The sequence below is a fragment of the Garra rufa genome, chromosome 5, assembly GCF_049309525.1.
Source record: "Garra rufa chromosome 5, GarRuf1.0, whole genome shotgun sequence".
Classification (NCBI taxonomy): Eukaryota; Metazoa; Chordata; class Actinopteri; order Cypriniformes; family Cyprinidae; genus Garra; species Garra rufa.
Window position 1 is genome coordinate 7,135,888 of NC_133365.1, and position 24,266 is coordinate 7,160,153.

Genomic DNA, 24,266 nt, shown 5'->3' on the forward strand with positions numbered 1-24,266 from the left:
CAGCTGGGCTAGTCATTTGCCTCTCAAGGCCTGGAAAATGTGTGCATGCAGGCAGCGAGTGGGAGCGCCACCTCCCTTCCCCCTGACTCTCAGATGCTGCGCGGTCCTGAGCGCTGTGTGTGCACGCGGCCACTCGCCTGTAAAACACAGCCGCTGTGTGCCTGCGTTGATCCCGTCACACCAGGCTGACTGCTGAGGATCTGCAGAAGGGAGGTAAGAGGCATACTGCTGGTTTTCACGTGCTGAGGATGTGGTTACAGTTCAAACTGATAATAATTGTTGGTATTTATGCATTTGTAAAATCTCAACTTCATAATTTAGTAGAAAATGTTTGGTTTTGATTTTGCAGTGAACATAGTTAGTGGTGGTTTATGCTTTGAACAAACATCGAACTTGTTTTGTGCTTTTCTACTGAGCTTTTCTACTCTTTCTTGAGCTTTTTTACTTGGCAAAACCATAAACTGACATTGATGTACGGACTGTATCTACAGACCAGAAAATCATAGAGGCATGGGTGTGGGTACCACCTAGTAACACCGTTGCATCGTGGCACGGGGAAGCACCAGCTGGCATTGGATGCAGCTGGCATCAAATGAAAACAAATGTATCTTTTATGTAAAATATATGAGCATTAAGCTAATTTTTTTAACAGTTTGTATCTTATTACGAATTGAACATTTACCTCAAGATAAGCAGACTTCCTATGGCATGCTACAGATAAAGATTTTATTCAATACTCAATTTTCAAGTCATTTGTCTAGACTATTTGCCGGATCCCCTTTTTTTTCTTTAGTAAATTGTGGTCACTCACTGTCTATCCCTCCAGCCTCTCAAATGTCCATTACCCCCCAGGATTCAACAAACAATTTAAGGGTTAAAAATGTTCCAATGCTCTTTTGTTGTTCCCTGTGCTGTGCTCAGAAGCATTAGTCTAATAAATGGATTTGATGGGCTTCTCCCATCTTAAGTCACAATCGCCAGACACCCCACATGTACGCTCGCAAGCAGTCCGGTTATTTTAACATCAGGCCTACGAGCCCTAACCTAGATTTAAACAAGACGGAGTTGGAGCACAGGAGGAGTGAAAGTGCAGCGGCATCAGATATAAAAGATTTTCTCATTTTGCTCTGTGTAACTGCCTAAATTACATTGTTATATTACATGACATTCAGTAATGTGACATTAGCTCAGCTCTTCTAAACATGTAGTATTGTCAAATATTATTATTTGACTATTTTAAAATGCAATTCAGTGTTACATCTTTAGAAATAATTATAATTGATCAATAATTGCCATTATTACTTATTATCAGTGCTCAATTATTAATAAAATGTATATGCATTTTATGGGAACTTTTTGCAGGATCTGTGAAAATGTGAATAATTTCAACAAAATAAGAGGGAAAGTACAAAATGCATGTTATTTTTTAATTTAGTACTGTGTGTGGTTACCTGGATGATCTACAACTGTTTTTTTTTTGTCTGATGGTTGTTCATGAGTCCCTTGTTTGTTCTGAACAGTTAAACTGAGCACTATTCTTCAGAAAAATCCTCCAGGTCTTGCAGATTTAGCAGTTTTCCAGAAACTATTGCATATTTGAACCCTTTCCAGCTGTGACTGTATGAGTTTGAGATCCGTCTTTTCACACTGAAGACAACTGAGGGACTCAAACGCAACATGCATTTACGAGCCAGGGGTGAAAACTTTTGGAATTTGAAGATCAAGATTTTTTTTTTTTATTTGTCTTCCAGGAAGCATGCAAGTATCTTATGTTGCTTCGGAAGGGCAGTACTAAATGAAAAAAAAAAATGTTTTAGCAAAATATTTGGACATCTTCATCCTGTTCAAAAGTTTTCATCCCCCAGATGCATCGTGTTTCCTTCTGGAGCATCAGTGAGTGTTTGAACCTATTTTAATAGTTGTGTTTGAGTCCCTCAATTGTCCTCAGTGTGAAAAGATGGATCTGAAGAACAGTGCTCAGTTTAACCGTTCAGAACTAACAAGGAACACATAAACAACTATTATAAAAAAAAACAAAAAAAAAAAACGGTTGTAGATCATCAATATAACCACACAAAGTATTAAGAAGCAAGGGTTCCTAAACTTTTGCCGGGGTTATTTTAATAATTTCAGCTATTTTATGGTCTTGTGGACTATATGTAAACATCTTTTAATGTGAAATATCTTACTCAGGACAGTACTAAATGAAAAAATAACATGCATTTTGTATGATCTCTCTTTATTTTGTTAAAATTATTAACATTTTCACAGATCAGCTAATTGAGGATGATGTTTTATTTGATCCAGCTGGCTGGTTTGTCCCCAGTGATCAAGCAAGCTTTGGCAGTTATTATGCATTATGCAAAACATAAATTAAGAAATATATAAATACTGAGTAGCTTGTATCCAGTACTGATGCGCTCAACACTTATTCTCAACATGAAACACTTTGTGTCCGAAAGAAGCAGATTATGAGGCTCTGATTGCGTAGCGGTAAAAGGCAGCAATCCACAGCTCTGCAGTGTCAGTTAATGGGTGGTCATAAATGTAATCTTGGTAAGACGAGTGTTTGACAGCATTAATTATTCATTGTTTTCTGAGACTGTAATCCACCCATAACATCCAGGCATAGTTCGATGAACATCTCTATTCTCTTGGGCATCTTTTTACAGTTCACTCAGCCTTTAGTGCACTGATCTTTTTTTTCTTTTCTTTCTCGGGTTGTGTTTTCAGGGAAGTGTGTGGTTATTGGATTCTGTGGCCCTTGTCAGCAAATTTGCCAGGTTTATGATTGCCCTCTGTAGGCAGTCTTCTGTCCTCTGCTTAAAATGTTCTGAAAACTGTTTAGCCCCTGTTTGATCCCATGAGCTTGGAAACTTTTGGAAGTTTTTGGAAGTATATAAGACTAATAATTATATTGCATAATATAGAGTCTTGGATGAACTTAAGCTCCTTTCCAAAACCTAGTGAGCTATGCATGCACAGTCAGCTTCCAAACTGAAGATCTAAAGAGCTTGTAAGTGGCTGACTTGGAAAACCAGTAGAATTGCCTTTATGGATTAGATCATATTGAAATATATTTTAAACAAGGATTTGTGTTTGCATGTTACCAATTTATCAAACCGATATTGCAATAAGCATAACAACAGCACACACAAATGTTTAAAATTTGAGATTTTGGGATTGCCGTTTCCATGAAGGATAAATGCAACACACCCGTTAAAATAGACTTTCCAATAAAATAATGTATGGTCACCGCCAGGTTTTCATCTTTAATGTTATTTTAGAAACTTTTTAGGGAAAATAGACTTAAAAAAAAAACAGATATACAATGTGCACACTCTAAACTAACACCTGGTTAAAATGCCTTTGGATTTATTACAGCAAACAGTCTCAATCAACTTCGCAAATCTTGATTTCCTTGTGATCCAAGATGCTGAGACCTCCACAACCCTACAGGGGACAAGTGGTTTGGAGAATAGATGGATGGGTGGATTTGTCAATTTTTTCCCACTCTTAAGATCTTAAGCTTAAGATCGATTTAATCTCCTGGGCCCAGTTTTTCAAAAGTAATCCACTAGGATTTTGGATAACGGATTGGATCAAATCTTGAAAATGGGTTTTTCAAAAGAAAAAATGGATTACATAATCGGATTAGATCACGTAATCCAATCTTGGTTTGGATCCGGATCAAACCTTTAGTTTGGGTTTTTCAGAACTTTTTTGTAGGATTTGGATCACTTTGATCCAAAAAATCTGGATTTACCTGATCCCATCAGAAGGGTGAATTAAGCGTGGATTTCATGCCCAAAATGTAATGAAAACTTTAAAAATGTATCAAATAATACTATATTTGATCATGCAGTATCTTACAAGATATCCTATTTATTCATAAGGTTTTAATTTTATTTGTTCGTCCGTCAGGCTATAGTGATTAGGTAGGATTTAACGTATTCAGCCTTTCAGTATAGGCCTACAGCAAAATAGAAAGAGTTTGGCCTCATAAAATAATCCCCCAAACCACTGTCAAAATTGACCAAAAACAATACATTTTATTCTGTCACTAATTGATAAATATATATTCATCACAATTGAAAATATTTTTGTTTTTAGAATATTTATTAGTGATGCATGCAATGATTACAGAATGACCAAAAAATGCAAAGAATGGCAATCACTGATTTTTGAAATCCAAAACGAATCCAAATCAGAAATAGTGTTAGAAATAACTATTGCATGCGTCCCTTGTTGCACGTCTTGTTTGCTCGTTCTGGCAGAATGCAGGAGGTTGGTTTGTGTTGTAGGTCTCAGATGAGTGGACTGCTGGAAGAGGATGGGGTGTTTTTTTTGTTTGTTTGTTTTTTTTTTTAAATGTGTGTGTTTTCATTTCAAATAAAAATAAACTTATATTGACCCCACACTGGCTATTCTACTTGTTGCTCTTTACATATCTATAGTTCTCCATTGTAATTTCATATCCTGTTTGAGCACTGGTTATCCAGATTTGGTGATCCTGAAAAGATCCTATCTGGATCAGATTGATCCAATCCGATGTTGCTTTGAAAAACTGGCTCAAAAGTAAACTGGATTACGTGATCAAGGATCGCAAAATAAAGGATTACTAAATCCGGATCAATTTTATCCGGATTAAACCTTTTGAAAAACCGGGCCCTGTCTACAGCCCTCTTCAAGTCATTCCACTAGTTGTTCAATTGGATTTAGGCCTGGGCTACTACTCGGCCAATTGCAAAATGTTTTTCTTCTAAAACAATTCCTTTGTTGACCTAGAAATATGTTTGGGGTTATGATCAAGCTGTTCACCCAGGTGAAAAAAAAATATACTTAAATGCAATTAAAATACACTTAAATACCCGCAAATACATTTTTAGTACATTGTTTTTTTTTTGTGTTAAATAAAAGTTTGATGGTTATACACTATAAATTTACTAATTAAAAGTATGTTTATACTTCAGTAGGACTTTAGTACACTTGACAAAAGTATACTAAATACCAATAATACTTAAATAATTTTTTAGTGTACTACAATAAAGTACACTACAGAAAAAACATCCAAAAGAGTTTTATTAGTGTGTTTTTCAAAAGTGTGCTTTAAATGCTTTAAACATTAGTTGATTTTTAGTACACTGTTTACATACTAATCTTGAGTTTAAAATAAGTTAATATATAAAAAATCTATTAGTAATGTATTGTAGTAGAAGTACATTTTCCCAAAAGTTGTACTTAAGTACACTTAATATGAATGCATTATTATCACTAACACTTAAATTGATTTTGAGTGTGGTAATTTTAAGTTTACATTAAATTGATTTTATTAAAAATCTATTAGTAATGTATTGTAGTAGAAGTACATTTTCCCAAAAGTTGTACTTAAGTACACTTAATGTGAATGCATTATTATCACTAACACTTAAATTGATTTTGAGTGTGGTAATTTTAAGTTTACATTAAATTTATTTTATTAAAAATCTATTAGTAATGTACTGTAGTAGAAGTACATTTTCCCAAAAGTTGTACTTAAGTACACTTAATATGAATGCATTATTATCACTAACACTTAAATTGATTTTGAGTGTGGTAATTTTAAGTTTACATTAAATTGATTTTATTAAAAATCTATTAGTAATGTATTGTAGTAGAAGTACATTTTCCCAAAAGTTGTACTTAAGTACACTTAATGTGAATGCATTATTATCACTAACACTTAAATTGATTTTGAGTGTGGTAATTTTAAGTTTACATTAAATTGATTTTATTAAAAATCTATTAGTAATGTACTGTAGTAGAAGTACATTTTCCCAAAAGTTGTACTTAAGTACACTTAATGTGAATGCATTATTATCACTAACACTTAAATTGATTTTGAGTGTGGTAATTTTAAGTTTACATTAAATTTATTTTATTAAAAATCTATTAGTAATGTACTGTAGTAGAAGTACATTTTCCCAAAAGTTGTACTTAAGTACACTTAATATGAATGCATTATTAGCACTAACACTTAAACTGATTTTGAGTGTGGTAATTCTCCCAGGTTAAAAAAAAGTGCACTAAAATACACTTTATTTAAGTATACTTAGTACACTTTTCAGTAATGTACTAAAAGTGCTCTATTTTCGCACACTAATTTTGTACTTATTGTACTAAAAAATAGTATTAAGTATATGTTAAGATAAACTTAATACCATCTAAGTGTACTCAACTGTGCTATTTTGAGACACCATGAAATTGAACTAAAATGTGCTTTTAACATACTATATCTGTATTTAAAAAAATATATTTAGTTACAACTAGAAATACACTTGAACCCTGCTTTTGAACATTTATAAATATATTTATGACTAATTTAAAGTATAGCAATAATATATTAAAAGAATATACAAAGTGTGAAAAAAGTGTGCTAAAATACAATTTAAGTACACTTAGTGCACTTCCCTAATGTACTTAAAGTGCTCTATTTTCGGCCACTAATTTTGTACTCTATATACTAAAAGTTATTCTTAAGTATATGTTAAGATAAACTTAAGATCATCTAAGTGTACTCAACTGTGCTATTTTGAGACACCATGAAGATGAACTAAAATGTGCTTTTAACATACTATCTCAGCATTTCGAAAAAATTTATTTTGTTACCACTTCTAATAGGATTGAAACATATTTCATAAACCTTTAAATATACTAATTATACATAAAAAATAAACTTACTGATTATTTAAAATACATGAATAATATATAACAAATGTATACAAAGCGTATTTATAATGTATTGCCCAGATATTTTTATTACAAAAAAATACACTTGTTGATTATTTAAAATACATGAATAATATATAATAAATGTATACAAAGCATATTTATAATGTATTGCCCACATATGTTTAATAATAAAAAATACACTTCTTAATTATTTAAAATACATAAATATATAACAAATGTATGCAAGGCGTATTTATAATGTATTATCCACATATTTTTATTACAAAAAAAATACACTTGTTGATTATTTAAAATACATGAATAATATATAATAAATGTATACAAAGCATATTTATAATGTATTGCCCACATATGTTTAATAATAAAAAATACACTTCTTAATTATTTAAAATACATGAATAATATATGATAAATGTATACAAAGTGTATGTCACGCCCTTGGACTGTTTGTCTTGGTTTTTCCCAGTGTTTCCCCCATTGGACTGTCTGTTTGGTTTCTCCCATGCCCTTTTTTGGTCTTCCTGCTCATTAGTGTGATCTCCTCCACCTGTTGTTGTAATTATCTCCCCTTTATAAGTTTGTTTGATTTCCTTGTTTCTTTGTCCGGCTACAAGCGTTACACCTATGTTCCTTCGTTGTGTGCACGTCTTCTCCCGCCATTCCTGTCTATTGTTACTCTGCCTGAGGATTTATTGAAGACTTTTTATTGAAGACGTTATTTTTTGCTTTCCTACACGTTTCGTGACAACGTATTTATAATGTATTGCCCATACATTTTTATTCATTATAATACACTTATTAATTAATTAAAATATATCAATTATATATAATAAATTTATTCAAAGCGTAATTATAATGTCTTGCCCACATATTTTTATTAATAAAAAATGCATTATAAATACGCTATGTATACATTTATTATATATTATTCATGTATTTTAAATAATCATCAAGTGTATTTTTTATTAATAAAAATATTTGGGCAATACATTATAAATACGCTTTGTATACATTTGTCATATATTATTCATGTATTTTAATAAATCATCAAGTGTATTTTTTATTAATAAAAATATATGGGCAATACATTATAAATACGCTTTGTATACATTTGTCATATATTATTCATGTATTTTAAATAATCATCAAGTGTATTTTTTATTAATAAAAACATGTGGGCAATACATTATAAATACGCTTTGTATACATTTGTCATATATTATTCATGTATTTTAAATAATCAACAAATGTATTTTTTATTAATGAATATATGTGGCCAATACATTATAAATACGCTTTGTATACATTTTTTATATATTATTCATGTATTTTAAATAATTAATAAGTGTATTTTTTATTAATAAAAAACATGTGGGCAATACATTATAAATACGCCTTGTATACATTTGTTATATATTATTATTGTATTTTAAATAATCAGTAAGTTTATTTTTTATGTATAATTAGTATATTTAAAGGTTTATGAAATATGTTTCAAATGTATTATAAGTGGTAACAAAATACATTTTTGGAAATGCTGAGATAGTATGTTATAAGCACGTTTTAGTTCATCTTCATGGTGTCTCAAAATAGCACAGTTGAGTACACTTAGATGATCTTAAGTTTATCTTAAGGAGTACTTAAGAATAACTTTTAGTATATTAAGTACAAAATCAGTGCCCGAAAATAGAACACTTTAAGTACATTGTATTTTAGTGCACTAAGTGTACTTAAATTGTATTTTAGCACACTTTTTTCCCACTTTGTATATTCTTTTAATATATTATTGTTATACTTTAAATTAGTCATAAATATATTTATAAATGTTTAAAAGTAGGGTTCAAGTGTATTTCTAGTTGTAACTAAATATATTTTTTTAAATACAGATATAGTATGTTAAAAGCACATTTTAGTTCAATTTCATGGTGTCTCAAAATAGCACAGTTGAGTACACTTAGATGGTATTAAGTTTATCTTAACATATACTTAATACTATTTTTTAGTACAATAAGTACAAAATTAGTGTGCGAAAATAGAGCACTTTTAGTACATTACTGAAAAGTGTACTAAGTATACTTAGTGTATTTTAGCACACTTTTTTTCACATTTTGAATATTCTTTTAATATATTACTATTATACTTTAAATTAGTCTTAAATATATTTATAAATGTTTAAAAATAGGGTTCAAGTGTATTTCTAGTTTTAACTAAATATATTTTTTAAAATACAGATATAGTATGTTAAAAGCACATTTTAGTTCAATTTCAGGGTGTCTCAAAATAGCACAGTTGAGTACACTTAGATGGTATTAAGTTTATCTTAACATATACTTAATACTATCTTTTAGTACATTAAGTACAAAATTAGTGTGCGAAAATAGAGCACTTTTAGTACATTACTGAAAAGTGTACTAAGTATACTTAAATAAAGTGCATTTTAGTGCACTTTTTTTTTACCTGGGCATCTTGAAATGCTCCTGGTTTTGTGCCATAATGGTCAAGTATTTGGCGCTATCAAATATTCCTTCTATATTTACTACTGCTCCAGTCCAAGCTAAAGAGAAGCAGTCCCACCACGATGCTTGCATCACCATGGTTCATCATAGGTATTCTGTTGTTTGAGTTATGAATTGTCTTGTTTTGAATGTATATATATGCATATTGTAACAAGGAGTCAGAGACGTTCGGATCCATTTGCCAGGCTTTATTGAGAGAAGTCAACAAGCAGGAGTAATCACCAGAAAACAGGAACAACGTAGATAATCCAGTAGACAGTTCAATACTCAGGCAATGGTCACAATGGCGGGCGGCAATAATCAACAACGGGGTACACAGTCCAGGGTCATACACGGGAAATCCAACACAGAGAAAAACGCTTAGAATTTTGACCATGAGGAACGATAAGACTTCGCAAAGACAGAGAGAAAGTCAGCGCCTTAAATAGGCGAACACTAATGATGAGATTGTAAACAGCTGAGGAGGAACTAACCAAGGTATGTGGGTGAAATGAGTCCGGGTGGAACTAATACTCGGGCGATGGTTCCCGCTGTGTCCGTTCAGAGAGGGCCACAGAGGCGCTATTGGTGACACATATGTTGCAACATGGGTTTGCCAAGTTTAGGCGAGCATTTGTAAGTAATGGTTTCCATCTAGTTATCCTACCCTATAGCCCAGATATATGTGACCCAGGACCACAAAATCATCGTCATAAGCATCATTTTTTTTATATTGAGATTTATACATTCACCTGAAAGCTGAATAAATAAGCTTTCCATTGATGTATGGTTTGTTAGGATAGGACAATATTTAGCTGACATATAGCTGAGGGTGCAATTAAAAAAATAATCTAAATTTTGAGAAAATTGTCTATAAAGTTGTCCAAATTAAGTTCTTAGAAATGTATATTTATACTCAAAAATTAGGTTTTGATATATTTACGGTAGGAAATTAACAAAATATCTTCATGGAACATAATCTTTACTTAATATCCCAATGATTTTGACAAAGAATAATGAATAATTTTGACCCATACAATGTAGTTTTGTCTATTGCTGCAAATATACCTGTGCTACTTACAACTGGTTTTGTGGTCCATGGTCACATATAAAAACATGCAGCATGTGCCCAGATATTCCTGCAGATCCTTTAATGTTGCTGTAAGTCTCATGCTAGCCTCCTTAATAAAATTTAAGCGCTGCAATGCTCTTTTGGCCAGCCTTTCAGTTTACTGGAACTGCACCCTCTTACACTCCATCTCGCCAGTTATGATTACCGAATGAGCAGCACTTGATTGTTTCTTCACAAAGAAGCACATAGTCACTTTCCAGAACCTTCACGCTTTCTGTTCCTCTCTAGTGGAAAGATTTGCCAACCTCCACCTGATCTGCCGAGGTTATCACAGATATAAAGGAGCACCTGAAGCCTCTTCTCCTCTACAAGCACTTATTTTACCTTAATTCTTCCATGGCAATGAATAGGGTGGTTTGTCTTGATGTTTATGTTTTTATTTTATTTTATTTTATAAAGACTGCTGCATTGAGATCCTTGATTCAAATCTCTTCTTTACCTGCACCAACTACTGATAATGGATCTAGCAGCAACCCCCACTTGCCCGGAGGACCAGCTACTCTCCCTCCACCAGAATGGCTGCCCACTGGAAAATTAAGTGGAGGATTTTATCAAGTTTAGCCATCAGGTGTCCTGGAATGATGTTACTCTCAAAGCCTGTTTCTGAAGTAGGTTGGATGATACCCTGTTTGTACTGATGCCAGCTGGAGGCATCACCTGTATCCTCAATCAATACAAGAGTATGCATTGTGGCTGAGTGGATCCTCCATTACTGCTCGTGAAGTGGAAGAGAATAACATCACAGATTGGCCACAGCTACTCCAGTCTACTCCTGTTCTCTGGGTGTTTTTGATTTCCAACCCAGAACTCCTCCCTGATACATTTACACACCTGCTAAGAACCCAGAACCAGCAAAAAGATCTACCATGGACCCTGTCATCCCTCTGGCTTTACCAGGGTTCTTAGTCACTATGGACTTCTGGGCCTGCAGCTGCACCTGAGACCTTTATTCCTTCTGCTCTACTGGGTTCCTCCAACCCTTTGCCTCTGTCTAAGTCTTATGAGCCCCTACTTTCCTTTCAAATCCTTTAGCTCTGCTTTGGCCCTCTGGTCCAGCAACTTGGTCTCCAGCCTCCCTGACTCCACCTCAGTCTTTTGTCTACCTTGCTTTGTCCTGGACTGGACCACCTAAAGGCCTTTCCACACTGAGCGCGAAAAAGTGAAATGAATATCATATGCGATGACGCGCTGGAATAAAACAACAGAGCCCTATGGATGCTTCCACATAGACCACAAACTTTTTTGCCCTGAAAAAGCGAATGTTTTTTTTTTACAGCCAGTCCGACAAATCTGTTCAGTTTTGCAAATTTAGTTCTCCACTAAGTTACGTGATCTGGAGGAGAACACTGTCTGTTTTCTTCCACATGCACGAATGTTATATGAGTCAGAGCGCGTTCATATTGCAATATCTTTAAGACTTCTTGAGTTATAGGCACTCAAACTTTGGAAAAAGAATATTTATGGCACTCAGACTGGTATGTTCAATGCAGTTGTCTTGACAGAAAGAATCAAGATACATCTCTAGTTTTTACATCATTTGTTCTTCAGATATTCCTTTTTAAAATAAAATAAGTATTGTATTTTTTTAAACTGACCCATATTTGGTTTTTGACCACTGAAAATGTTCATTTTAAAGTTTTACTTCTGAAGCCAGATTGTAGTTCCAGTATCCCTGGAACCGAATCTCATAGGGCATTAAAAACAAAGATGTCAAAAGGAACATTTGTTAAGACTCAATATCTAAAAGGGCATTCAAATATCTTTAATACTTCTTGAGTTACAGGCATGCAAAATTTGGAAAAACGGTAACGTTAAGGTCCGAGAAGGCTGGAGGGTAAACACACACTTTAAATAGACAGACTGATTAACACACACAGGTGCAGACAATGAGGGAGAAACCAAAACACATAGAGCTGCGGGGAGAAATGATGGGAGAAACCAACTAAAAGGTCCAGGGGTGTGACATAATGATGCTGCTATGTTTCTGAAGTCATTTTTAACCCCCTGTAACTTGGCTTGACTCTGAATCAAAGGTGAAAATTGCCATTTTGACCTTCCTCTACAAATTATTGGCTTTCATCACTGTACATGTCTATCTTTCTTTAGAATAAATATTAGCAAAAATCAAAAAATCTTTCAAAATCTTCTCACTGCTGTGTTTGTGCACATGGATGGGTTAAATGCAGAGGACCAATTTCGAGTACTTGACAATACGTCACGACTTTCATTTAGTCTATACCAATACCAACATACCATTGAATAGTATTATTCAATGGTACAACCACAGTACTCATTTTCAAAATGGGTTTAATTCCAGCAAAGGTGACTTTCAACTATACTTGTGTGATGATCAAGCATCAGCTTGACCTTGTTTCTAAAAGAGTGGCTACCTCAGAGACCAACAACTTTAGCTTTCTGATAAAATAGCCTACCACAAGAGAACACCATTTATTTGATTTATATATTAAATGCTGTTAATGAACCACAGTGGGCCTTTGCTACAGACTAGGATTTGTATTTCAAAATAATTGTAAAACTGCAAACAAGCTAAATTTGGACTGAGGTGCTGATGATTAATTATACTGCATGTTGTGTATTTTTAATATTTTTTAAGGACTGTAATTACTTCAAAGTTCATGTTTGGACAACATAGTCAATTTTGGTGAACCATAATGGAATTGCCTGTAATGTGTGGAACCGGTCAATTTTCAGTAGAGATGGTGTCCCTAAAAAAGGCCTAAAGTTCTTTTAGATATGTTCAGTTCCAAAATCCCAAGATAAAGACATGTTAGCCACACAGGCCTTTCATTAAGATGTTAGGCACACATGCCCTTAAAATAGTCTGATCTCTAAATGCAGACTGCAATAAGAAGGGAAAATACTGAATGAAAAGGACCTGTTTCCCATGTGTGTGTTTAATATCATTTAATGTGTAATCAGTCAAGTCTGACTGCATCATAAGAATGCCCCATGAGCTGTCTCAGTTATCCTGATGTACAACAGCCAGTCTTCCTAGTTCAGGGACTCTGCGCTGTGGCTGGATGAAGAGACCAGCAGCAGCTGGGAAATGCTGGAAAAGAAGTCTCTTGGTCCCTGAGGCGGCCAGATGCAGCCCATATCTGAGCTGCAGATCTGGCTGATAGTTGTCCAGGAACACATTTCTGGAATAGGATGTTCCCAGTTAGTTTGCGGTGGAGGCTGTGTGAATTTGCTAATCTTTTATGATCTCAGTGGAATAGTTGAATGTAAGATGACTTTTTTTAGACTCCTGTTTCATAAACCCCATTTCATGTAAAATTATGAGATCCTTTTATTAAAGTGTCAATCAAATCACAGCATGAGTTTGGATGCGCTTTTCTCACGTGTTGGGACATATGATGATTTAAAGAAGAAATCATCTAAAAATGAAAATCTGTTATCTGTACATCGTTTACTTTTGCTGTTTGCAAAAGAGAAATTCTTTCTTGCATTTCCTAGAAAGAAAATGATACAGGGCTGGAATAACATTGAGCAAATGATGACAAAATTTCCATTTTGTGAAACTGTTCCTTCAATAACCTTCTTTAATGCCTCTCAAGAATGACATCATCGGCAGCAGCTATATGCAGCTTTATGGGGACTGATGGTCTCAGGCCGCTTTATTAAGTTGAAATGATGGATCGAGGAGAATGACTTATATTGATTTTGGTGCTGGGCTGAGAAGCCACTGTGCTTCATCATTCTTCACACAATAACAAAGCAGCTTCCTAGCATCCAAGCTTTTGTTTCTTTTCTGTCTGACAGAGGCATAAATGCTATATCATCCATGCTAAACTTCATACATAACCTGTGACACTTCAGTGTTTATACCTGGTACCTGTTAAACACACACACACACACACACACACACACACACACACACACACACACACACACACACACACACACACACACACGTTTGTTTTTGTGAATTGTGGGGACATTCCATAGGCGTAATGGTTTTTATACTGTACAAACGATATTTGCTATCACCCTACACCTTCCCTACACCTAAACCTAGCCCTCACAGGAGATTGTGCACACTTTTACTTCATCAAAAAACTCATTGTGCATGATTTATAAGCCTGTTTCCTGAGAAATGTCCCCACAAGGTCAAAATTTACTGGTATTCCTATCCTTATGGGGACATTTGGTCCCCATAACGTGATAAATACAAGGACACACACACACACACACACACACACACACACACACACACACACACACACACACACACACACACACACACACACCTGTGAAATTTACTGTTAGTATCATTTAACTTAGCACTGATTCAAACATATTCTGTATGTTGTTCTTTACGGTTCCCATTTATATTTTAAACTTTTTTTTTTTAAACCATTGTGTGCTGCAAATATTGTTGGCACAAATTGCTTGTAATGTTCCTCATGTGTAAGATAAAAATCTCTATAAATGCAAATGTCACTGCATGTGGAAATCGGTTGCCTGGTGAATAAACTGACTGGAGCTCCCTGTGCATTAAACAGTTTTAATGCACATGATTAAACAGCATTAAACACCTTCTAGCTTTTTTTTTAGAACTGTATGAATAGTTTACACACACCTCGCAGAATCTGCAAAATGTTAATTCTTTTACCAAAATAAGAGGGATCATAAAAAATGCATGTTATTTTTAATTTGGTACTAACCTGAATAAAGATATTTCACATAAAAGATGTTTACATATAGTCAACACAAGAAAATAATAGTTTTATAATTTATAATAATGTCCCCGCTTAATACTGTGCTGTTACCTCAATGATCCACAGCTGTGTTTTTTTATCCAGTTATAGTTGATTCTTATTATTTGAGTCCTTTGTTTGTCCTGAACAGTTAAACTGCCTGCTGTTCTTCAGAAAAATCCTTCAGGTTCCACAAATTCTTTAATTTTTCAGCATTTCTGTGTATTTGAACCCTTTCCAGCAATGATTGAATGAGTTTGAGATCAGTATTTTCACACTGTGGACAACTAAAGGACTTACATGCAGTTATTACAGAAGGTTCAAATGCTCACTGATGCTTCAGAAGGAAAAACAATGCATTAAGAGCTAAGGGGTGAAAACTTTTTGAATTTGAAGATCAGGGTAAATGTAACTTATTTTGTCTTCTAGGAAACATGTAATGCATCTTCTGTAGCTTCTAAAGGGAAGTACTAAATGGGAAAAATCTGATATTTAGGCAAAATAAGAAAAATGTACACATCTTCAATCTGGTCAAAAGTTTACACCCCCAGCTCTTAATGCATTGTGTTTCCTTCTAAAGCATCAGTGAGTGTTTGAATCTCCTGTAATAGTTGCATATGAGTCCCTCAGTTGTCCTTAGTGTGAGAAGATGGATCTCAAAATCATACAGTCATTGTTGGAAAGGGTTCAAATTTACAAAAATGCTAAAAAATTAAAGAACTTGTGGGACCTGAAGGATTTTTCTGAAGAACAGCGGGCAGTTTAACTGTGAGGGTTAAGTTAGGATAGAACTATCGCTATTAGCGTTAGGCCATTATAAGAATCATTAAGTAATTAGAAAGCCCTTGTAATGTGTATGTGTGTGTGTGTGTTGTTACCACTTGTAATTTGTCTGTGTATTGATAATGTGTTCTTGTGGTGCATGAATTAGCATTGTTATGACATCATCCTTCTGTGACAAGTGTATAAATCAGTAAAGTGCACAGTTGGGGTCTTAAGACAGCTTTCATTAACAAAATGGATCATAGCCATATCTGTAATCACTTCTGGCAGTGCTTGAAAACAGTTAAGATACATCAGAAAATAAGAGCTTTGCTCTTTCTCTCACCACAGAAACTTCTCCTGGCCTTTCGGCATTACAAACAAAATGATTTTTCAAAGCCACATGATTTTTTTGTTCTTCACTTGATCAAACCCCATAAACATTTACATACTACAGTATTCATCTCTGTCTCTATCTGTGTCTCAGCAGAAATGTGATTGTCTTCTGAGTCTGGAAGCAAGTTCTCTGGAGCAAAAGGCAAGAGTGTGTCAGTGTTTGAGTGAGAACATCAAAAAACAGCTACAGCTGCACACCAGACAGACTTTCTGCCCACCTCAGCAGGTAGAGTACATTGCTTTTTCTCTGACAAATATGAGGCTCAAGAATAAGGCCTGAAAGCTGATGTGGTAGGCCGTTTGCGTCGTCAGTGTTTTCTTCTTATTGCATCTGTTGCATTACATTTGTTGATCATGTACATGCAGGGGCATGGGAGGGTTTTCCAACCTCTGCTTATTTGGGATAAACAGGTTCTTCTTAGCATTTCATGCTTTTTCAGACCAATCTTTGTAGCATACTTTCTCATCTGGTTGATCATTAGTGTCTTAAGCCTTAAAGGGTAACTTTCACCAAAATGCAATCTGGGGTGTTTTTTGTATTGTAAACGAGTCAAACTTATATCTAAAAGCATAATTACGACGAAAGAGACACTTTTATGATTGACCGTGATTTCGTTTTTTGGTCAAATGGCCGGTGAATGGGAGTGCTAGGGGCACTTTTTTGAGCGCATCAAAATCGATTTTTTTACAACACTAAGAAGGCTCGACACACCATGAAATTTTGCTTGAAGTATCGCCTGGGTTTCTACTCATGAACTCGAGCATTGAGAACATTGTTTGTGTACACAGAGTTTACTAAAATGAAAGGTTTTGAACAACTCACTTTCACTGTTTGGGTTTCCGCTAGCAGCCGACTTGCCAGTCAAGAAGTGGCGATCTCCGAATGCGAGGAGAGTAAAGATGGATAGCTCCTACAGCATATTTCCATGTAAATGCACGAATAATTTGTTGTTTTGTCGCAAGTGAAAAACCTTCTAGTTGTAAAAAGAGCCTCACATAAGAAACATTCAGAGATCGGCACTTCTTGACTGGCAAGATGGCTGCGAGCGGAAACCCAAACAGTGAAAATGAGTTGTTCAAAACTCATTGAGTTGTTCTTTTTAGTAAACTCTGTGAACACAAACAATGTTCTCAATGCTGGAGTTCATGTGTAGAGACCCAGGCGATACTTCAAGCAAAATTTCATGGTGTGTCGAGCCTTCTTAGTGTTGTAAAAATATTGATTTTGATGCCCTCAAAAAAGTGCCCCTAGCACTCCCATTCACCGGCCATTTGACCAAAAAACGAAATCACGGTCAAACTTAAAAGTGGCTCTTTCATCGTAATTATGCTTTTAGATATAAGTTTGACTCGTTTACAATACAAAAAACACCCCAGATTGCATTTTGGCGAAAGTTATCCTTTAAAGTAAAAGTTCACCCAAAAAAAAAAAAAAAAAATGCTGAAATTGTACTTTTGTCCAAGATGTATATGCCTTTGTTTCTTCATCAGATTTGGAGAAGTAGCATTACATCACTTACTCACCAGTGGATCCTCTGCAGTGAATGGGTGCCGTCAGAATGAGAGTCCAAACAGCTGATAAAAACATCACAAAAATCCACATTACTCCAGTCCAATTATCATCTTATGAAGCAAAAAACTATTTGATTGTTATAAACAAATGTACCGTTAAGTTTCTGGTTAAAATATGAATCCATAATCCATAATATTGCTTCTTCCAGTTTAAAAGTGATCTAAATCAGAAGAGAAATATGCAGATCAAGCACTGCAAGCCGAAACGGTCTAAAACAGTTCCAAACAAATATGTGGGTGTAGTTTGATGTAAGAGGACACAGGGATTGTCCTGTGTTATTATCAGGTGTTTTTCAGTCTGGTTCTCATGAGAGCACCTGGAGATTTAATTTGGTGCTCACCCTGCATGCAGAGCAACCCAAAATTAAATAAAATACTTAAATCAAATCAAACAAAACGTTAGCACATAGTCCAGATTCATGCTTTCAGATGGATAATGGACTCGTATTTTAGCCAGAAGCAGCAATTTAATGTTAAAACACCTTAATGATGGATTTGTTTCTTACACTTCTTACAAGATGTTAATTGAACTGGAATGGTGTGGATTACTTGTGGATTATTGTGATGTTTTTATCAGCTGTTTGGACCAAGCTGATGGCGCCCATTCACTGCGAAGGATCCACTGGTGAGGAAGTGATGCAACGCTCCAAATCTGTTCAGATGAAGAAACAAATTATCATTTTTGGATGAACTAGTCCTCCAAGGCCTTCAGTCTCTCCATCAGCAGGTTCACACACTCTATTATCACGGGTGACTCAAGATTACTGTCAACATACTGAAGACTGCAATGAAATTTGACATCTGTTGTACTATAGCTGTCAGTGCATAGACATCACAGTCTGTGGCACAGTTTTCACTCTGAACAGCATGAACAAACTGGGTAATAATCTCTTTCTGGATCGTGTTGCACATCTAATTGTCTCTTATTATCACCCACTCTCTATCCATAGGTAGATTGTAGGTACAAGACATTTCAATATCAACTTGTACAGCATCAACTAGAAATGCTTTTGCTCTGTTCATCACACAAAGTTATCATGTTGTTTATAAAGACTTGGGTTAAAGTATTGGTTTTTTTTTTTGAGATGCGTGATGTCACATGATTTTGATAAATAAAAGAATTAGTTCAATGGATATACTGTCATTAAAATATGTAAAATAAAACATTTTAAAATACAGAAACAAAATAATTTTAAAATGTAAAAAAAAATCTGAAAGCATTGAATGAGATCCCATAGTAATTTAATATAGATTTGCATTAGCAACAACAAATTATATTTTATTATATGATATGATTAATAGCATGTTTTTACATATGATGGCTTCATTCATATTTACCATCTGAATCTAACGTCATGTCAACAAACAGAAAAGTCAGCCTTCTATTAATTATCATGTTAAAGGATAACTATTGCCAAAATGCAACCTGGGCTGTTTTTTTCCTGTAATCGAGACAAACTTGTATCTAAAAGCATAATTACGACAAACAAGTCGTTTTTGAGATTGACCGTGATTTCGTTTTGTGGTCAATGGCCGGTGAATGGGAATACTAGGGGCATAACTTTGAGCGTATCAAAATCGATATTTTTACAACACTAAGAAGGCTCGACACACCATGAAACTTTGCCCGAAGTATCGCCTGGGTCTCTACTCATGAACTCCAGCATTGAGAACATTGTTTGTGTACACAGAGTTTACTAAAAAGAAAGGTTTTGAACAACTCACTTTCACTGTTTGGGTTTCCGCTCCTGCCAGTCAAGAAGTGTTGATCTCCGAATGCGAGGATGGATAGCTCCTAAAGCATATTTCCATATAAATGCACGGCTAATTCGTTGTTTTGTCGCAAGCGAAAAACAATATTAACCTTCTAGTTGTAAAAAGAGCCTCATATAAGCCTAATATTTCGTCCTATGGAGTCCATTCATTCGCATTCGAAGATCGACACTTCTTGACTGGCAAGACGGCCGCGAGCGGAAACCCAAACAGTGAAAGTGAGTTGTTCCATTGATTAGAGCACAGAATTAGTCCAATAGGCTTTGAGTCAGATCTCACACCTGCTATCATTTATTCCTCTGCTCTCCATTCACATGAAAGAGAAAGTGTGTGTTGATCACAGATGCTTTTATCAGCCTTTGAATCAGCTTTCGCTCTTTTTCAATCATTTTCTCTTCCTCTCCTTTGCTTTATGCCTCTCTTCACCTCTCTATTCCATCATTCTGACCGTCTGTCTGTCCGTTTGCGAGTTTCCAGACAGGTTTTTCAAGCAGGACTCACCACAGCTGTGCACTGTGGCAGATCAGTTTAAATGTCTCCCTCAGTGTGTGTTTTGGATATGATTTAGGACTGCAGTTCTCAAAGTGACCCAAAATAAGTTGCAGGTCTTTGCAGACTGAGACACAAAAGTAAATAATGCCAGCCATACAATCATGCATTGTTAGGATAGCAAACAAACAGACCAAGCATCTTTTAAAAGGCAGAAGCCAGCTAAATTATTCACAGCTGCATATTGTCCTCTCATTTTTTGAAAAATACACAAAATACACAAAGTGACCACAGTCTTACACAATAGACAATAGTCAATGACAATAGTCAACAATAAATTGCAGCACTGATTGTGTTATGCAATGAATTTTGGGTCAGTTTGGGTCATGATTTAGCAAAATTGCTTAGCCTATGCAATTCATGAACATTTTAAATAAATTGCAGGTCTGCTTTTAAGGACAATTGTCTCTGATAAACATTGTTGGTACTGTGTTTGCCACTTGTTGTCCAAAGTAGTCTTTTTTCGTTTTCAATCAATTCAGTACTTTTTTATTTTGAAGTTCAGGGTAAATGTAACTTTTTTGTCTTCTGGGAAACATGCAAGTATCTTCTGTAGCTTCTAAAGGGCAGCACTAAATGAAAAAAAGAAAATGATATTTAGGCAAAACAAGAAAAATGTACACATTTCGTTCAAAAGTTTACACCCCCCGGCTGTTAATGCATCATTTTTTCTTCTGGAGCATTTCGGTGAGCATTTAAACCTTCTGTAATAGTTGCATATGAGTCCCTCAGTTGTCCTCAGTGTGAAAAGATGGATCTCAAAATCATACAGTCATTGTGGGAAAGGGTTCAAATACACAAAAATGCTGAAAAGTCAAATAATTTGTGGGACCTGCAGGATTTTTCTGAAGAACAGAGGCCAGTTTACCAGTTCAGAACAAACAAGGGACTCATGAACAACTATCACAAAAAAAAAAAAAAAAAAAAAAAAAAAAAAAACAGCTGTGGATCATTTAGGTAACAACTCAGTATTAAGAATCAAGTGTCTGCAAACTTTTGATTTTTTTCTTAATAAACATCTTTTATGTGAAATATCTTATTTAGGTCAGTACTAAATAAAAAATAACATGCATTTTGTATGATCCCTCTTATTTTGGTAAAATAATTAACATTTTGCATATTCTGCAAGGTGCATGTCAATTTTTTACCTCAACTGTATGTAGAGAGAATAGTGAAGCTTCAGTGTTGGTGGTCAGTGTTGCTGTTGTCAACTTTTGTACTTGTTTTCTATTTGTGAGCAAATTGAGGCTGCCATTTGGGACGCCAAGTATAGACTACTTCTAAATATGACAGCTTCCTGCCTACTCTGGTCATGACAGATATGCCATATTTTCCGTGATATGTCACCTTTTTATTATTGAAAACATGCTGCAATTTATATTTAAAAGTGGCTTATATGATGCAGTTAGTATTAAGCATGCAAAACGTGCTCAAAGTGCACACATTTAGATTTGTCAAATGAGAGACATGCTCAAGCCCAAGTTGATCTATAGTAAATTTACTACATGCTGCTAGTTTCAGTTTCACTTTAAAAATAAACGTGTTTAGGCTTGGTTGGTTCAGGCTGTGAGGGGGTGCACAAGTGTATGCAAAGCCTAAACAATCTTCTGTCAATTGATAAACTGTAAAATATAACAAGTTGAGAGAGCTGTTATGAATGCTAAAAAGCTGATAGATGCTATATGCTGGCAGTCTGCAAAGCTACATCTGTCTGCATGACTTTTTTAAATCAAATTTAAGACCTGCAAAAATTTATTTAAAAATAAAAATTAAAACCACATGCGCAGAGTAGGGCAATGTCTATGGTAACATATTAAACTCTAAAATGACTGTAAAACATGACAGTTTAAATACAGGTCGTCACAAAAAAAATAAAAAATAATAATATAAAATCAGGGGGTGCACATAAGCACATAAAATTTTGTATTTAAAAAAAAAAGTTAATTTACCCCCAGTTTCATAGACAAGGCTTAAGGCTAGTCCCAGACTAAAATGTAAGTCTGAGCTGTTTTAACTAAAAGAAACTTGCACTGACTGATCTTAAAAAAAAAAAAAAAAAAAAAAAAAAAAATATATATATATATATATATATATATTATTTTTTATTATTTTTATTATTTTATTACAAAATAAATAAATAAATACAAATAAATAAATAAAGCCCAATTATATTATTTTTATTTTTAAGTTATTTTTAATGGGTCACACTATGTGCAGTGTGAGGACCAAACCAAATCTCCAGGTACTCTTATGTGAATCAGGCTATGATATATGATATAATCATAAACCTCACATTACTGCCTCTGAACCATTTTAAGAAAAAAAGATGGACAGAAGTATAAATTATTATATTAATTTAAAACAGAATTATATGGTTGGATGTGGGGAAACAGCAGACAGACTTACTGAAAATCCAATTTGATTCTCTGCCAGTAGGAGGCGCTTTTGGAACAGCCAAAATATAGCGATTTCCCCAGTAACATCTACTAACGTCAGCTGCTTTAACAATTAAAATGCAATTCAATGCACTCGGTTCCTTTCAGAGATATAAAAACACCCACATCGCATCATTGCTTGAATTAGTAAGAATGAGTAAAGTGTTTAGAACTATAGCCTATAATGTTAAAAATGTACAAAGAGTAACAAAACTACAGCAGTAACACGTTTGTGTTGGTTAAAGGCTATTTAATAGCTTTTACAGTTTAAAATTAAGCTTAAAAGATGTAGTTATTAAATTATATAAAACATTCATATCGATTCATATTGAGTGCATTATTTAATTCTTATACCATTAATATTTAACTTATTTAATTTGTAGTGAACTATATATAAGTATTTAAATAATTCACCCTTATTCATTCATTTTAGTGACTTTCTGCACTTGCTATACTATATATTTTAGAGCGGTAAAAGTACTACAATTTATTATACTAGTAATTTTACAATAAATCATAAAGATAAAAGAACTAGGGTGTTGAAATGGCAGCTGCAGCCAATGATTGATCCTCTGCTGCCATCTTCTGGTTATATGGGTAATTTCATGTCATTTTCATCTTAAAAAGAATGTCGTCTTTATGAAGCCTTTGAAGTGAATTTTATTGCACTGCTGTAGAGTTGAAAAATAATAAAGCCTTTACATTTTTTTTTTAAATGTGTTCGTGACTATGAAGGCAAGTTACTGATTATCAAGAATACAGTTAAGATGTCCCCGAAGTGAAGTATTGCTAGCTAGCTAGCGTTAGCCTAAACACGTTATGACAGTGTTTAGCTGTCAGCATTTAAATGCACAACTATGCAGGTAATCTCCTGGGATTACCAGACTCAGCATTTAAATAATATGTTGTTAAATACTATAAAACTGAATGTTCATACTGCTATCGTTATTAAACTGATAAGAACGAGGCAGTAGAGGAGTCTCAAGAGTGTCCACCTATATATAGCACATATAAAATGAGCTTCAGTGGATGTTTAAGAGCTGGCTTATCATTATGGGGAAGTTCTAAAGAACGCTCTGTGCATATGGTCAATTTTACCCCAATTTTCATTATTACTGAATGTAATACTACAATGTGACTTACACCTGTGCAGTTTAAAATCAGGTGCAAATTAAAATGATAATATATTATATCCATATCACAGATGTCAAACGTTTTAAATCTCCTTGAAGATTCATTGGTCAGGTATGTGAAGCCTGTACATTATTTGTGTGTTTAATGAATTTGTAGCCAGGATTGAGTCACATTGTCTCAGGTATATATCTGCGTGTCTGTGTTTGACACTGTGACGCTCTTGTGTGATAAGAGGAAATTATGAGTTCACATGAATCATACAGGCACAGAGAGCAGAGTGACACAGACACGCTGTGACACAGACACAAGGGCAGCTGGATTAACGGCCATGTGGAGACTCACAGGAAATGTCATCTAACTGTCATTTCCTTCCATACACATTTCATTTCATTGTGCTGTGTAATGATGCCACGGCTGTCTGTGGTCAACCTACAAACTCAGTGTGTGCTGTCTGCTCTCAGTGAACACAGGCTTCTTTACAGTTAGATTTATTTACTTTATTATACTGGCAGAAATGCAGACAGTCAGAGGGCGGTTACATGACGTTAATGGTGTGTTTTTTTTC

The 24,266-nt window shown here is 34.5% G+C and overlaps 1 protein-coding gene across 1 annotated transcript in view; it reads left to right on the forward strand.

Annotated features, from left to right (window-relative positions):
• Positions 1–24,266, forward strand: part of rgs3a (regulator of G protein signaling 3a) — a 162,600-nt gene that overhangs the window by 53,260 nt on the left and 85,074 nt on the right. The window contains exon 11 of the mRNA XM_073839383.1: positions 16,333–16,464. Coding sequence (XP_073695484.1) covers positions 16,333–16,464 — 132 coding nt within the window. The remainder of the gene's footprint in view (positions 1–16,332; positions 16,465–24,266) is intronic.